The following is a 15132-nucleotide window of genomic DNA, read 5'->3' on the forward strand; positions in this document are numbered from 1 at the left end:
ATGGACGTGGCTCCATCAGTGGGACGGGCTGCGCCCTCTCACCCTCCTCCAAAGTTGCGCCTTCTGCACCTAATTTCTCCCCTCCCGTGTACTCGTTCACCCCCTCCGGATTTAAACCGTGGAAAACATCAGTCTCACGAAAAGTCTCCTAACTCAACCTGATTTCAGAAAGCTTGTCATGCTCGGCGGAGAAAATTTAATTTTCGTTCGGATAGAGCTAAAATTGGATAATAAGTTGTAAGAAACTACGAAATATTGTTGAAGCGAAAATGCCTCGAACTTAGGACATGCACGTTTTTGCAAATTTTGTCGGGCCCGGGACAAGCTTTCTCCTGGAAACTGTTCAGCATTTTGAAAATGCATGAAGATTTGGTTCAGAGCTATCTTTACTTGAGTTGATGTATTTGGAAGTCAAACGGCAAAAAGAAAGTGAACAATAAAACACTCAATACTTCACGTATCAAGTTGTACATGCTAGAACAATTATTGTCACATCATGCGCATTTAGTACTGAACAAATGAAATACATTAGTTGGTAGACAGGCGTCAGCATTGGCGGCGAATCTTACAGTTTGAACTTTAGCTCCAGTTTCGTACTCTATAACGGTTGTTGTCCTGTGAGCCACTTTCGTTTCGACAACAGTCAAAAATCTGAGAGCGATATTTGAGGGATCAAAGCAGTCCCCTTGGATGCCTTGAATTTCTCGTTCTATCCAATTGTGATTTTGGATTGAGCTCTCTAGAGCAATTTCGTCCTCTCGGCCTTCCAGAGTTTCGACATTTGGATCGACAGTCATGGCTTCTACGGCTTCAATACCCTCAATAATGATAAGGTCGCCCTTGGGAGTCCCGGTGACAGATTCGTTCTCAACGGATGCCACGCTCAGGACTTCTTCGGAGTTATCATTGTGAACGACTTTCACGGTCTCTACTCCAAAGATTTCTTGGCTGCCCTCAATTGCTTCATGCTCATCATTTTTGACTTCGGCTGCAATCACCATGTTACTAGATTCAGTCGGAGCTTCCACACCTTCATCGCTTTCACCCTGAGAGACGGATTCAATCACCGTTGAAACTACTTCGTGATTGACGGATTGAATCACTTCTTCCACTCCTTTACCCTCCAAATCTATATTGGTGGTGGTCATGGTGGTCTCTAGAGGCTTTTCTTCTCTGGTTTCCGATACCGGCAACAACGTTGATGCTTCAGGATCTTCTTTGGGTTCCACATCCGTGAAGAACGTTGATGCTTCAACATTGTCTTCTTTAGATTCTGATGGGGATCTATAAGTTGTTGTTTCTGAGTCATCGTCTCTCCCCTCCAATCCTGATTGAGTGGTTGTTTCACTAAGATCCTCTCTTCCAGCCAAAGTTACTGTGACAATCTCGACCAAAGGTTCTTCCGTTTGAAAAAGAGGGTCCCCTTTAGAAACCAATTCGATCACGCTTTCATCGTCACTTGCGGCCTCGACCCGAGAAAGCTAGAAATCGTTCAAACGTTTCAACCAAATATTTAGACTTTGCATTTATGGTCACTTACCCTTGTTGGAATGATATCCTCCCAAGTTTTCTCTTGGCCTTGGAGGAAGACTCGGGGTTTGGACTCGACTTCAATATTCCTCCGCTTGTTGCAAGGAATGATTCCACTTTCGGTCATGTAGCAAGTGTTGAAGGTGGTGGACGTTGACGTGACAATTTGAGTTTGAGTCACCGTGGAATAACTTGTCCTCATGAAGAACCTTAACGGGGACCCAGATTGCCTGGGTTCGTGAACCATTTGCGAGGCTCTTTCTAGGACAGAATCTGGCGTTCCCATCAAAGGATCTTTCAGAGTGCCAATGACTTTTCCATGGACTAACGCCACGCAGCATAATAAAGCCAAAATCTGGGCCTTGGTCATTCTAAGGGAACTAATCTCTTTGTCTGTCGAAATAAAGAGAAAAGGTTCACAGAAGGGATAAAACGTTTGAAATATTTGAAGACTTACTCGGGAAAAGTGTGTGGAGGCCCGTGGACAAAGTAAGAATGACTTGATGCTTGGCCTATCCTCATTTGACCTGGCCAATCTTACCTGGTGGGGGAGGAAGGTGGGTCTTGATAGGTTGATAGGTGCATGGTTGAAGGGTTGAAGCTAGACGGATAGCCAAAGAGATGCGGGGGTGAAATCTTGCATGGGGTTACTAAGAGGAAATGAAAAGAGAAAATCCACCCTCAACCTGTTTCAGCAACTCATTTTATTCAACAGAGGAAGAGGCAAAACGCCGGAGCATCTACAATAAACGACACAATTTCTTTTCCCTCCTCTCTTTTGGAATGACTTCCCCAGCCGCCTTTTCGAATAGTTCATTTAAGCCTTTGTTCAACATTGCACTACATTCCATGTACTTTTTTGCTCCAATGGCTCTGGCAACACCTTCACCTTGCTTTGTGGTCACTGGCAAAGGATCCCTCAGACTTGCTCGGCCTTTAAGGTCAAAGGCATCCCGGAGATCGGTCTTGTTTCCCACCAAGAAAAATGGGGCCGTCGAGAATTTTCTCACTTCTGGCGCCCACTTTTGCTCAGCATGGACTGAAACAAAGATCGAAGAGTCAAACAAATACGAGATCAAACTAAATCTCAAAAAAGAAACCTGCTACCTTGGCAAGTAAAGTTTAACTAGGGCTCTACTAGAGGGCCCTAGTTTTAATCATAAATTAAAGTGCCTGTTTTACTTTGTCATTTTCACACGTTCTTTATGAAATAATGGAAATCATTTTTTTAAACTCATTTCAAAAATAAGCACGTTCAATCACAAGACAGTGACCTCCTGATATTTATGTTTGCCTTAAAAAGGAATTGTGGATGAGCAAATACAAACACAGTAAAATAGGTACAGTATGTGCTGATGCTACTGTTGCTCTCGACATGATCACATTTACTTCATTCATGCACATGCAATCTTGGGGTACTCTCAAATGTATTTCTCGTGAACTTAGACCTGTCTATGTTTTCTGTTCTTTCCACATACTGACCTTTTAGGTAGAATAAAACCCTTCGTTTATTGATAGTAGAGTTGAACAAGGTTTGTACAACATCAAGCTTTGGCACGAACGCTATCTACTCGTATTTTCATTCTTACTTCATTCAATGCCTCGACTTGCTTTTTGTTAATAAAGGAATTTATCACTTAGTAAGAGGGGAGACTATGCTAAAAGTTTCCTTTTAACTTAACCCAAAATATGCTTACTTTGTGGTTTCAATTCAAACAAAGCAAGCTGCTAACAAACATCATTTTAGCGACTATTTGATAAGATTGTTTTGTGAATGATAGACATTTCCCAATGGTTTTGACTAAATTTTTAGCTTACTTAATGAATCAGGATTAGCGAGATCGAAGCAAATCAAAAATAATTTGCAACCATCATACGTGATTGTCCGTAATTGTTCGTATGCTTCTTGTCCCGCCGTGTCCCACAAATTTATTGGAATCTATATCAAGAAAAATAGACAAAGTACGATAGCATATCGCGACAAATGTGTAAAAGCATTTGTCCAAATTATTGTACCTCTTGATCGTTCACAGGAACTTTAATGATGTAATTGTCGAACACTGTTGGAATCCATTCGGGATTGAATGTCTTGTCCTTATAGCCCATTAATATGGAAGTCTTCCCACTTCCACCCTCGCCAATAATAACGATTTTCTGAGGATCCATATTCACGTTGGATAGACGAATGTTGCCTTCACCAAATGTTGTTTGTGTCGAAGTATTGGAAGGGGGAAATTCATTTAGTTTTTGATAAAGAATCACATCCGTAAGTCAATCCTCCCTATCGAAATGAAATACCGAGAATGCCTTCATTTTATGTCTTGGCTTAAAAAAAAATATTATTCCTGGGAGGTAGTGCAGCCGAATGATTCATTGATTAGCTAATTCAGACCAACCGAAATAAGAGCAACATTTTTAGAAGCACATAAATCTATTTCGTTTCTTTTCTACATCAATGACTAGTTTCGCCGCTTTGTGGAACACATCTTTGATCCCTTGCTTTGTTTGGGATGAGCTCTCCACGTAGGCTTGGGCTTTGATTTTCTTGGCCAAGGACTGTCCTTGTTCACATGTAATTGGAGATTTATTGCCCAAGGACTTGAGATGTGCGAGCACAGTCCCATCGGAACGGAGGTCGCTTTTGGTGCCAACCAACACTATCGGTATATTCCCCATCTTCCTCAATTCCGGCACCCACTTAGTTTCCACATTATCTGTTGATAAGTTGCAGGAGGTACGAATGAATATCCTTTTTAGTTTTATTCCATATCGCCCTTACGCTACGGGAAAGTGGTTTACGTTGTTGCCACCAATCTTACTTATTTTGTGAGCTAGCTTTTACTTATCACTTTGCAATGCTTTGTTGTCCTGGATCAAATCAGTTAAAATCGTTGGCTGGAATAGTTTTCACAATCCCAAAACGGATTGTCAACTTTTTTTTAATCCAAAGTATAGTCTTAGTGTTGTATCTCCTCATTTTTTAATGATTGATGCAACTGCGTTAGAGCTCTCCTTTAAACATGGAGTACGAATCCTGTAAGAGATGGCTGTTGGCGCACAAGCACCATGAACAGACGCGTAAATTGCTGGGTTAATACTGATTCAATTTCAGTTAAGATATCATTTTAAGCCTTTCTAGGGCTAGAATCGATGTTTTTGATTAAAAAATAAGAGCTGTTTGCTTACTTAGAAGAAAACGCTTGATACAGAAGGAGTCTACTTCAGTTAGGATTAGGGAAACGTAATCCCTTCATATCTGTTCCAAAGTAATTGAAAATAATCGGACATGTACAATACATTCTTGGAAAGTCTAACGAGATGTAGTCGTTCTGAACAGTTTTATGCTTAATGGCTTCTGCGATAGACGCACAAAGGGCCTACATATCATATATTTTGCGATCCTAATTGCTTTTAAAAGATGTGTTTGAAATATTTTTAACACAAATTTTAGCCATTTTCATTTGTTGTTTATTAAAGTCCTGCATATCAGATAAACTTTACTGAGCAATCTTGTATATGTATGTGCTAGGTTGCAGTGTTTTGAAATTCAAATCTCCGCTACTCTACTCATATTGGGTGCTTGGTTTAAAAACTATAATGCTTGCCAGACTTTATGCATGAATACCCACTGTACGAGGTTGGATTGCTTATATCGAAACAAAGCACAAACGCATCCGTGTCGTCATAAGACATTTGTCGAAGGCTTGAATATGCCTCCTGACCTGCAGTGTCCCAAATTTTGGCCTTGACCTGTAAAATGAAAGAAAAGCATTCGATTAGTGACCTACCATTAATACGATCGAAATTCCTTACTGTTTCTTTCGCAAGTTCAATGTCAGCACCATAGACATCGACTATGGTTGGCTCATAAGAATCCTTCAGAGGATTTTCCGTGAAGGCGAACACCAAACTGGTTTTGCCCACAGCTCCATCGCCCACTAAAACAATCTTGATGATTTTGGCACTCATTATGATTGTTGATGGATCTTGTTAGGGTGAATGCTCACATCTCACTTTAGAAACGCCTCGTCCTTCAATTGAATTCGCGATAAGACAGACAATTTCACATCCGGCAGAGTAGACGCTACATCACTGTTGTTGTCTATCAATTGCCAAGACTAAAACATTCAAATGAGTCATAACAGCTTGAAAGATCCCCCCTATGATCCAAATTAAGCAGGCACTTTTGCTTGGAGATTGGTTGCAAAGATCCGTAAAACATGTACAAGATCCCCCTCCATTTTGGTACAAGCAGATGCTTTCCGAGATTACGGTACAAGAGCGGATTTCACTATCCTGGCCAGGCAAGGGAACACTCAACCAACCTTTGCGACAGCCTTTTTCAAGATCATTACATTCTTGGATAAATAAGTCAGGACTTGTTAGATTGAAATCACGACAAGCGATTGGAAATTCATCTCCACAATGGAAACATTTGAGCGCACTCGCTAAAAGGAAGGGTGAGAGATTTGGTTGAATGGTAAAGAGCAGAGAAAAATGGGCCTTACCAGCTTTTATTAGGAAGGTGATTTGAAAAATGAAGACTACTGCCATATCCATGAAGTTTTGAACGTCTTAAAGGATATCCTCAAATTGTGAACAGATTTCGTTTTAGTCGATTTCCCACGAACTTATTGGGTATAATCTTGTGGGAACTGAAACACCGCACAATCAATAACCTCAAGACTCACCCAAAAGACCTTCACTGTAATGCTTGAATTCCTTGAATTATTGACGAGCTTCACTTACATTGAGTTGCACTCTCTGGATAACTGGACTTGCGGTGGACACTGACACATTTCTTTTCATTCCCCTCCCCTTGCAACCTGCAACCAACTATTACCCTCAAAAGTGACCAAGGCCTTTTTTGTCGCAGTCGACTCTCTGGACTTTTGCCCGACGAGCGACGAAGTGCAGTTTGCAATTAATTAGGCCTCTGTCCTTGCTTGCTTGGTTTCCAGGCTTCGAGATCTAATTATTCATTCGAGTCAAGATAGCATGGACCTTGGTTTCAAGGCCGCATACCTTGACCTTATCGAGACTGATAAATCATTTCGTGCGTTTTTTCTCCTTAAATTCATGAAGTATCCCATCCAATGAGAATAAATGTTTTATGACGCTATGCTTATGTTATTTGAACTGGAACCAGCAGACTTCAGATCTAACTCGTCTTGGGATTTTTGAGCTGGCCGAAGAGAGTTGTCCGGGAGGATTTGGTTCATTTTGGCCGTTGTTATCCGCCAAGGTCCATTAGGGTTCAGATCGTCGATCACGACCGAATCTTTTGGTTTATGATGATAGGGTACTTGATCTTGGTTTTTGGATTCTTCCTTGGACATGGATCCCATGCTTATGGAACTCTCTGGTGATTCCGCATTGCTGTCGTACATTTCAAAACTTTCCACTGAAGGGGGCGACGATTTGATTTCGGTGTGATCAAAGGTCACATTTTTCAGTGGTGGAACTTTATCGAACTCGTTCAGAATGATTGAGGTCGTCTGAAACAGAAGTGCATCATTTTGAGCTGTCCGATCTAGACGGCCCCGGGTTAGTATATGACTAACTCGAATGTGGCGTTTGACGAGCGCATGCATCTCAAAGTCCGAATCGTCCTCGTCGAAGGGCTTTTCGATGGCTTGCGCTACTTTCAGCCAAGCGATCAAAGTTACCAATTTGAAGAGGGTCAAAATTGGAACATACGGGTCGAATTTGTCATCCTGACGCTCCAAGATCTGATCACTGATCAATGTGAGGGCAAAGTAGCTATAGATAGCTGTATTCACAACCTATGTAGAATCAATGATCTGCAGTTGTCGATCGATAAAGCACATACACATTGATCAGAGTGATCAAGGACTCACCACTTTGTACACCAAAGGAATAGCCACGTGCACGTGACTTTCAACAGATTCCAAGCCTTTGCGGAAATTCAATATGGCCTTCATAAGCTCTTTTTGGTCGGCGGGAATCTGATTTGATGTCGAACCACTGAAGCAGAGAAGTGTTATTTAGCCTTTAAAACAGCCCCTAAAAATATAATTTTCTCACAATTTCACCATATTGGCTGACCAAGCTAGAGGTAGCCACCAGTTGGACACTAGAAGACATTCGCCGCTTCCACTGAAGTCATTTATATTCAGAAAAGAAACTTCGTCCATTCTGAGAATACCTGCAAAAATACGTTCATATTATATTATACTTACGGCTTAAGTGAATCCCGGGACTCGATGTACTCGTTGTACTAACTTCACCCACGAAACAACCCCAAAGAAATACAATACACTTAAGTATAACATTTCAGGAAAAATTTCAAACAATTGAAAAAAGAGTTTATTTGGAATAGGAAAAGGCTGGTTGCCATAGATGTCTGGACATTGGGGCGACTTTTGACCCAAGCGCAACCTAGCACCTCAAAACAGAACCCATGAGATTACAAGAGCTGTGGAATAGTAACTTGAAATGAAGTGCAAAAACAATTAATCTTAAATTTGTGTTTTAATGTTGATGTTTTTAAATATTGACTATGATATATTCTACAACATCTGGTAATTTCAAGCGTCACATCCAATAATATGATAATGTGCCTCAAAATATATTTCATGGCTTTATGCCGCACTTTTTTACAAGAATTCTAATGTGATCTTTGGAAATCGTTTATATTGATACCTTGAAATTAAGAAAAAGAAAACATTTATTTTGAGAAAGATGCAAAGGCCAGAATGGCCCCCCCAACACCAAAGAGACGATACTTCTGTATTTACCGTCATGTATCAAAATATATCAAACGTGGCGCACTTCTCGCAGCGAAGCGTTTTATTATCCTTCGACTGATTTGGCTTGGGTTTTATTGTCAAGAGCCTTCATGTGTCTCTCGGAAGCTTCACATTTGTTAAATGGCACTTGTGTCGGTTGCAAATCAGTTGAAAAAATTAAGTTATGGAATCAATCTTCAAAAGTTTTTCTCGCCCCATCAGTATAGTGATCTTTCCCTGTCCAAGTCAATCATGGAACTAAATCATATTTTTAAGTTGGTTAAAACTTGGCGCCATGCATGGGCAAACATCGGCTCAAACGTTTTGGCTTAAACTTTTCACCGTTCAACTTCATGTTTTTCCAGCCACCCAATCATACACCTGATCAAAATCGTTTTGTAGGTCTTGAGTGTGAACATAATTTCTACCAAAAACTAACTTGGTATCATCTGCCTACGACAAGATGGACGATATAAGGGTAATTTTTGTAGAGGAGATAATAGAATGTGAAAATACTATTTTGAAATGACCTTTTTGGTATTGCCTTGAAATCTTGAGTTCAAAGGATTTGTGAAAAGTTAAGCTCTATCTAATGTAAAACTCAAGGCACAGTATGGAACAATGCAATGAATTGCATTTGATCAACTTATTTTATGAACGTACTTTACGTGTACATCCATTATTTCCTCAAAACATTATATTCCTTTTTTTAACAGGAAGAGGAATGTTTTGATAAATGACTTATTCAAACATCAAATTCATCAAAACTGATAACAAAAACATTAACCATTGCCAGTATGTGAGCCAAATCGTGCTTGTCATTTTCTTATATAGTCATGGGCATGAGTGGACAACGTCCAATGGTCGAGAATTGGTTCTTGAGATATTTCTATGCAGTGAAAATTGTGTTCTTGGATCTGAAAGGCTACACGCGTCAGAGGTCGCTTTTCAAGCTTGCACTCCATTACTGGAGAGCCCAAAGTAACTTTGAGATTGTAAAGGGAGTTAAATGCATTTAGTGTCGTCTAACTCACTAAAGTTGTAGCTGTAATAGCTGTAATAATCACAACACAGACCTAGTTCGACGATTTTTTCCACTGTTGGGAGATGCCTCTTCAGATTAGCACTGAATCTTCGAATACAGAGAACGTAAGATAAAAGAGCGTAGCGGATGATGGTTTTTCTCAATTTCTCAGACTCCACATTATTAGGAACAACGTATGCTGCAGGAAGAAAATAGATTATTCATTGGCCAGAAGCATGTAAGAAATGGAATTATTGCGATTGAATTCTTCTTGCAAAGACGCAAAATGTCATGGCTTAACCTTTGAAAATTGGCTACCGCTTTCTAAGAAGTGCCTTAAGAAGTTCAATTGCGAAGAATGTACTTTGTAAATATCAAAGCTAATGAAACCTTATTAGTCGTCATAGCATTTGGATAGAAAAGAGAAGCCAACTTACAAAAGGCAGGAGCATGGATGTACACCCTGAAGCTACAAAGTAAAGACCGTGGCAAATTAAATGCTCCAATCAAATTATATCGACTTAACCACTAAAAATTGGCCTTTATGGCAAAGACATTTTTTTTTGAGTTTGCGAAAATGATCAAAATTAAAACAAAATTTGCGAGAGTAGGGAGGACATTGATGCCGTTTGCCGCGTTCATTTTCTGCTTCAAAATGTTTTGCTTGTAATGGAATTTTCCAACAAACCAATTGAACTTCTTGTGAAATTCGAATATTTTTAAAGCGAGATGAAAGTGAGACCAAATTCGGAAATGAAAAAAGACAGTCAATCAAAACTTTTCTCAAAACTTGGAAAACAAAAAGTTGTTCTTATTAGCGGAGCACATCTCATTCAAGTTTCAAGTTTGACTTTCAGTTGATTAGAGTGTGCATTTTCTCAAAAAGAATTTAAATGTACGATTGGACAAACAGGGCTTTAGGTTTTTCGGAAAATTTGTCGCTGTACGTATTATATTTTTTTTCATACCGAACAATAAAAACATGAAATGTTAATGCCTTTACTTTCCAACTTTCGCCAGCAATCGTTTTAAATCCTGGTCTGACGATCAAAACTTAAACAACGATTATTTCATTAACTGCGCAATGATGCCATGCCTGCAATTTTAAAGTGGTAATTCGTACTTTTGAGGACGCCATGCGATTTCAGTCATATGAGCCCTACAAGCTTGTATATTTTATGTCCACTCAAGCATCAAAGTAGATGAAATGGGGTAAAGGAAAAAAGAAACGGATGAAAACGGAAAAAAGACTTTGCAATGAAAAAATAGATAAAAAAACTCCAAAAAGAAAAGAAAAAAAAGCACTCAAACCTCAGTGAAGAATCATGTTTTTTCACTCTCGTTGCTTCTACTTACTTTTATCAGGGCATTAGCTACAACACTTAAAGTTACGAAATCATAGTATCGAAAAGAATTGTAGTCCTACATCCCAATGCGTTTTAATTTATTTGAATACTTAATTTTAGATTTAAAAAGCAAGTGTAACGAGCAACTCAATTCGCCTTTTTGAAACGGCATATCTAAAGACTGAATTCCTCGCTTTGATCAAAGTAATCATGAGTAGCTGTAATCTGTTCATTTTGTTGAGAAATAATGAATGGCCAACTTTGGAAGCATTGGCTTTTACATAACACAATCATAATAATTTAGGAAATTCAGATTCACCCTATGATAGTCCCATTTCATAACTCAAAAAAGGTGAACAGGATGCAGATTATACATTAATAGCTGAATTATCAATTATAATTGATCGACATACGCTTCGCTGAATTTGCAAAGCAAAGCATCACAAAAATGGAATCATTTTTTTTATTTGGTATGATACTTGGTCTACCAACGAATTTGAGTTGGCAGACCGAGCTAGTCCTTGAATTTTGGGTTGATCTGGTAAACCATCTAAACTTCCCTATACTAAGTATTCCCTACGAATATTAGAGGGAAGCAAGTTAAACAATAAAGGAGCCCGAGAAAGAAGAGAAGTGGACTTCATTGTTCGAATTAGCCTTGATTCTCGAGGACTTGAAGGTGTTCTCAGTACGCACATTAAGCCTCTACGGTCACTAGAATTAACCCTAAATCCTGGGTTGGGACAAAGCTCATGGATGCTTTTGAAGACGTACAGTATCAGATACGTTTCGTACCTTCTCTGAACACTGTACAGTCCCAACTTTTTTAGTCTCTTCCAATACGAGTGCTCTCTCTCATTCCTGCGATGTTCCTAGTGAAACATCTGTGGACTTGTTCGACGTTTTGCAAACCTGCTGAACTCATTGGAGCCTAAATGGGTGAAGCATATTCAAGATGTGGTTGAACAATCGACTTGTACAGACTTAAACGTGCGATATATCCAACCATACATTTGAAAAGGTTTACCCGCCTTCAACTGGATATGCTCATCGAACTTTCCATTATTTTGGAGGACTACAACTAAATATTTCATCGATGAGACCTCAATATCTTTACCTCCATTATCTACGAGTGGAGTATTTTAAGGAGTTGACCCGAAGGTCATTGAGGGGAATTTCATTCCGTTCAGGGCCATATTACTCTTAGTAACCTAAGAATAGATTATTTCTAGGTCCTTTGCAAGGCTAGTGGAATCTTGGCCATTCCTACCAGAAACCAACTTTGTATCGTCAGCATAAGAAGAGAGGCTGGCAGTAATACTAAGCTTTTGAAGCGTGGCAACGAATATTATATAAAGGAGGGGCCCTTAGATGGAACCCTGGGGAACACCTGACTTGACATCATGCATGTCACTAAGGGATCCCTCGACCTTAACAATTTGCTTCCTATCCTGAATGAAGCTTCTTATCCAATTGAGAACCTTGCGTTGGATCCCAATGTCAAAAAGTCTATTTAACAAAAGGCCATGATCTGCTTTATCAAAGGCTTTGACAAAATCAAGATAAACTACATCAACTGACTTGTGCCTTTCCAAGTCCCTAAATGACTTGCTCTAAATACTCAATCAGTTGGGTAACCGTGCTAAAATGTGCTCGGAACCCATGCTGGCTAGGAGGAAGGACTTCATAGATATCAAGAAATTCAACAAGTTTGAACTTCATGATCTTCTCAAACACCTTTGCAATATTCGAAGTGAGAGAAATCGGCCTGTGGTTACTGGGGAGTGACTTATCTCCCCCTTTGAAAAATTGGAACAACATGAGCTACCTTCAGAGAAGAGGGGAACTTGCCCTGGTCCAAGATGCAACGCATCAAGTACCAGAAAACAGGAGCAAGAACCTGTGAGCATCTCATCAGAAACTGAGATGTCAAGCCATCAGGGCCAGGGGAGCTCGAGAGTCTCAAGTCCCTGATGGCCTCTAAAGCATCCTGATCTGTGACTACAAAATCATCTAAATTCTCAGCTTGACAAGCCTTGCCAATACCCAAAAACTCATCAATAGACCAATGGACTGTTGCTCCTAAACTCAGTGGAGTTGAAAACACACTAGAGAACTGATCTCCCAGTATGTTGGCCATAGTCTCTATCTACATTGTCTATGGCTTCCCCATCGACCTCAAAAGGCCCTACAGGGTGTTTGATCTTTCTCTTAGAGTTTGCATAAGAGAAAAACGCCTTCGGATTCGACCTCACCTCTTGAACAAGTCTACTTTCCTTTTTCAACTGATCAGTCTCAATGGAGGCCTTAATTCTACCTTGGATTAAATCCAACTTTCTTTGAAGGCTAGCCACATCTACCGGATTCAAAGTGCTCTGGAGCCTTTTTGCTAATTTGCAACTCCTTTTAAACAATTGCTTCCTATACTTCGGAATTTTAGACTCTGCCCGCCCTTTGGAACACATTCAGAGATTGCTAGAGTGGAACAGACGTCCTCAAAAACTAGAATCATTTTGTCTAAGGCTACATCTATGGACGATTCCTTTTTCAGCATTGAAATGAGATCAAGCTCCCTTAACCTTTCTATAATCAACGGCCAATGTTCATCTTTGAATTTGAACTTAGCCAGACCGACCTTTTTGGCTGGTCTTACTCTAGAGCACGCCGGCTTTTGAGTAATGGTCGACCCTATCTCGAGAACATGATGATCTGACAGATTACTAGGCGTCACATGGACGTACTGGATCACATCAGGGTCATTGGAAAAAAACAAGTCAAGAACGCTATTCGCTCTGGTGGCTACACCAACATGCTGAGAGAGATTGCACAAGATCACAAACTCCTCCAGCTTTTCGAGCGACTGAGATGTCGATTTCGAAATGGGAATATATCCATCGGGACTAGCCTCCCACTCTACAACGCTGGCCGGAAAATTAAAGTCCCCTACAATGAATACCTTTAAGCAAACTGCCTTATCCAACTCATTTCCTATGAATTTGAGAGCTGACAAGAACGAGTTAGGTGAGCAAGAGGGCGGCCTATACATTGTTTCAATAGACAGATCAAGACCTTGAAGATGACAAACTAAGACCTCTAATTCTCCATTAGACACTTTTATATGACTAGTGTGCCGGTCATTTCTAACATATAGACATACGCCCCCATGCGGAAAAATGGGATTGTCAGGGGAGGGCGTACTTTATCACATCGAACTTAATTGAAACCAACCATGGCCAGTTCTTCATCTAAGACCCCTGGTCGAAGCCAAGTTTCTGTCATGGAAATGAACGAGACCTGCCTATCTAAAGCTAGTTCCTCTAGAACCTTGATCTTCGTGCTGTCTTTTTTGGAAATAAGACAATGCACATTCAGATAAAGCCCTTTTACGGGCTTACTGTCCTTTGATGGACTAGTGCTATCAAATCTTTGACTAGGCCTTTTAACCTTAAAAAATCCTGCTTTTGGACAAATCTTATCTTAGGTGGAGGATGAGAAAACCTTTGAGGAGAGGGTATAAGAGGGGGAGAAGAAACTCTGGCCGCCACCCGAGCATACGATCTAAAAGATGCGTGGGGCTCATGACGACTAGAGGGGGGCTTAGGGCTACAAAGTTTGGACAGAAGAGAGTTTAGAGAAATTGAGGATGAGGTTGGAAGAGAGGGATGGGAACAATGGGAGGGAAAGAGGGAAGGGGAAAGGAAAGGGGGATTTATGTCTGTTGAGAGACTTGAAAATGAGGTTGAGACAACTGCTGTCTCTTCCTCCTCGTTCCCCTGAGATGGGCCTTTGTGCATTTGAAATTGAGGCATACCTTGTGCCTCACTGATCTCATGCACATAAATGGGTGAAAAAAAAAAATTAGATGAAAAATTGATGAATCTTTACCTTTCAACGTAATAATGAAGATATTTAACTTTTGATGATCATCTAACTGAAATTGAATCCCTCAAAAAATAAAATGTTAGTCTTGCCTAGCGATGACTTTTAACACATAATGGTTTAAGATGCCCAGAGTGGATTGCATTGATTGAATTATTTAGATTGGTTCGTTCTTCTTTTGTGTCTTTATCACCTGTAAGTCCCATGGCGATATCGTCTGGCCAAGGAAGAAGCCGATATTGGTCCCACCAACGTTTAGCCACCATGGACACGTAGAATCCCAATAAAAACGTTAGGTCCCGTCCAAAATAGTTGATATTTGCACTGAAGTATTCTACCACTTTGTCAAATTCCCTCCTTTGGTCATCGTCGAAGAGGAATCGATATGCGCCATTGATGGTGTAGAACAATATCAAGTACACGATGAGTTCCACGTAAATTAGCTTCACTAGATGTCTCACAGTCAGAATTCGCAATAAGTGCTGCTTGAAATAATTGCAATCACTTGAATGTGAATAATCCTTGAAAAGCGATTGTTCATATTGTTGAACCTTCGGGTCTGGCATGTTTCAAGATCTAAACAATATTTCATGAGAAAAGA

General features: G+C 40.1%; 2 protein-coding genes across 8 annotated transcripts; both read right to left on the minus strand.

Annotated features, from left to right (window-relative positions):
* Positions 1-385: 385 nt before the first annotated feature.
* Positions 386-15115, minus strand: LOC131890609 (bestrophin-1-like). Of its 7 annotated transcripts, none has more exons than XM_059239993.1 (12): positions 14725-15115; positions 9359-9505; positions 7579-7699; positions 7392-7518; positions 7095-7316; positions 6280-7028; positions 6039-6185; positions 5344-5978; positions 5160-5280; positions 3547-4244; positions 3349-3469; positions 386-2569 (listed from the first exon to the last, which is right to left on the minus strand). In XM_059239993.1, exons 1-6 carry the CDS (start codon positions 15095-15097, stop codon positions 6642-6644), a joined length of 1377 nt encoding a protein of 458 aa, XP_059095976.1. In that variant the 5' UTR covers positions 15098-15115; the 3' UTR covers positions 386-2569; positions 3349-3469; positions 3547-4244; positions 5160-5280; positions 5344-5978; positions 6039-6185; positions 6280-6641. The 7 variants fall into 7 exon arrangements, with proteins under 7 accessions (XP_059095976.1, XP_059095978.1, XP_059095975.1 ...); XM_059239995.1 differs by having other exon boundaries at positions 5344-5648; positions 5856-5978; positions 6039-7028; XM_059239992.1 differs by having other exon boundaries at positions 386-1923; positions 1988-2569; positions 6039-7028.
* LOC131891203 (ras-like GTP-binding protein rhoA) lies at positions 1911-5499 on the minus strand. Its single transcript, XM_059240727.1, has 5 exons — positions 5344-5499; positions 5253-5280; positions 2420-2569; positions 2072-2180; positions 1911-1923 (listed from the first exon to the last, which is right to left on the minus strand). Exons 1-5 carry the CDS (start codon positions 5497-5499, stop codon positions 1911-1913), a joined length of 456 nt encoding a protein of 151 aa, XP_059096710.1.
* Positions 15116-15132: the final 17 nt, after the last annotated feature.

This window comes from Tigriopus californicus, chromosome 11, assembly GCF_007210705.1.
Source record: "Tigriopus californicus strain San Diego chromosome 11, Tcal_SD_v2.1, whole genome shotgun sequence".
Lineage (NCBI taxonomy): Eukaryota > Metazoa > Arthropoda > Copepoda > Harpacticoida > Harpacticidae > Tigriopus > Tigriopus californicus.

Bases quoted from the DNA above. Each gene is read 5' to 3' on its own strand.
- LOC131891203 (XM_059240727.1), bottom strand. From the start codon at position 5,499: ATGAGTGCCAAAATCATCAAGATTGTTTTAGTGGGCGATGGAGCTGTG. The intron at 5,281-5,343 runs GTAAGGAATTTC...TTCATTTTACAG, and splicing joins TTGAACTTGCGAAAGAAACA to GTCAAGGCCAAAATTTGGGA. The intron at 2,570-5,252 runs GTCAGGAGGCAT...TCTTTGTTTCAG, and splicing joins CAAAATTTGGGACACTGCAG to TCCATGCTGAGCAAAAGTGG.
- LOC131890609 (XM_059239993.1), bottom strand. From the start codon at position 15,097: ATGCCAGACCCGAAGGTTCAACAATATGAACAATCGCTTTTCAAGGAT. The intron at 7,700-9,358 runs GTCTGTGTTGTG...GTATTTTTGCAG, and splicing joins GGAAAAAATCGTCGAACTAG to GTATTCTCAGAATGGACGAA. The intron at 7,317-7,391 runs GTGAGTCCTTGA...GATTCTACATAG, and splicing joins TTCCTTTGGTGTACAAAGTG to GTTGTGAATACAGCTATCTA.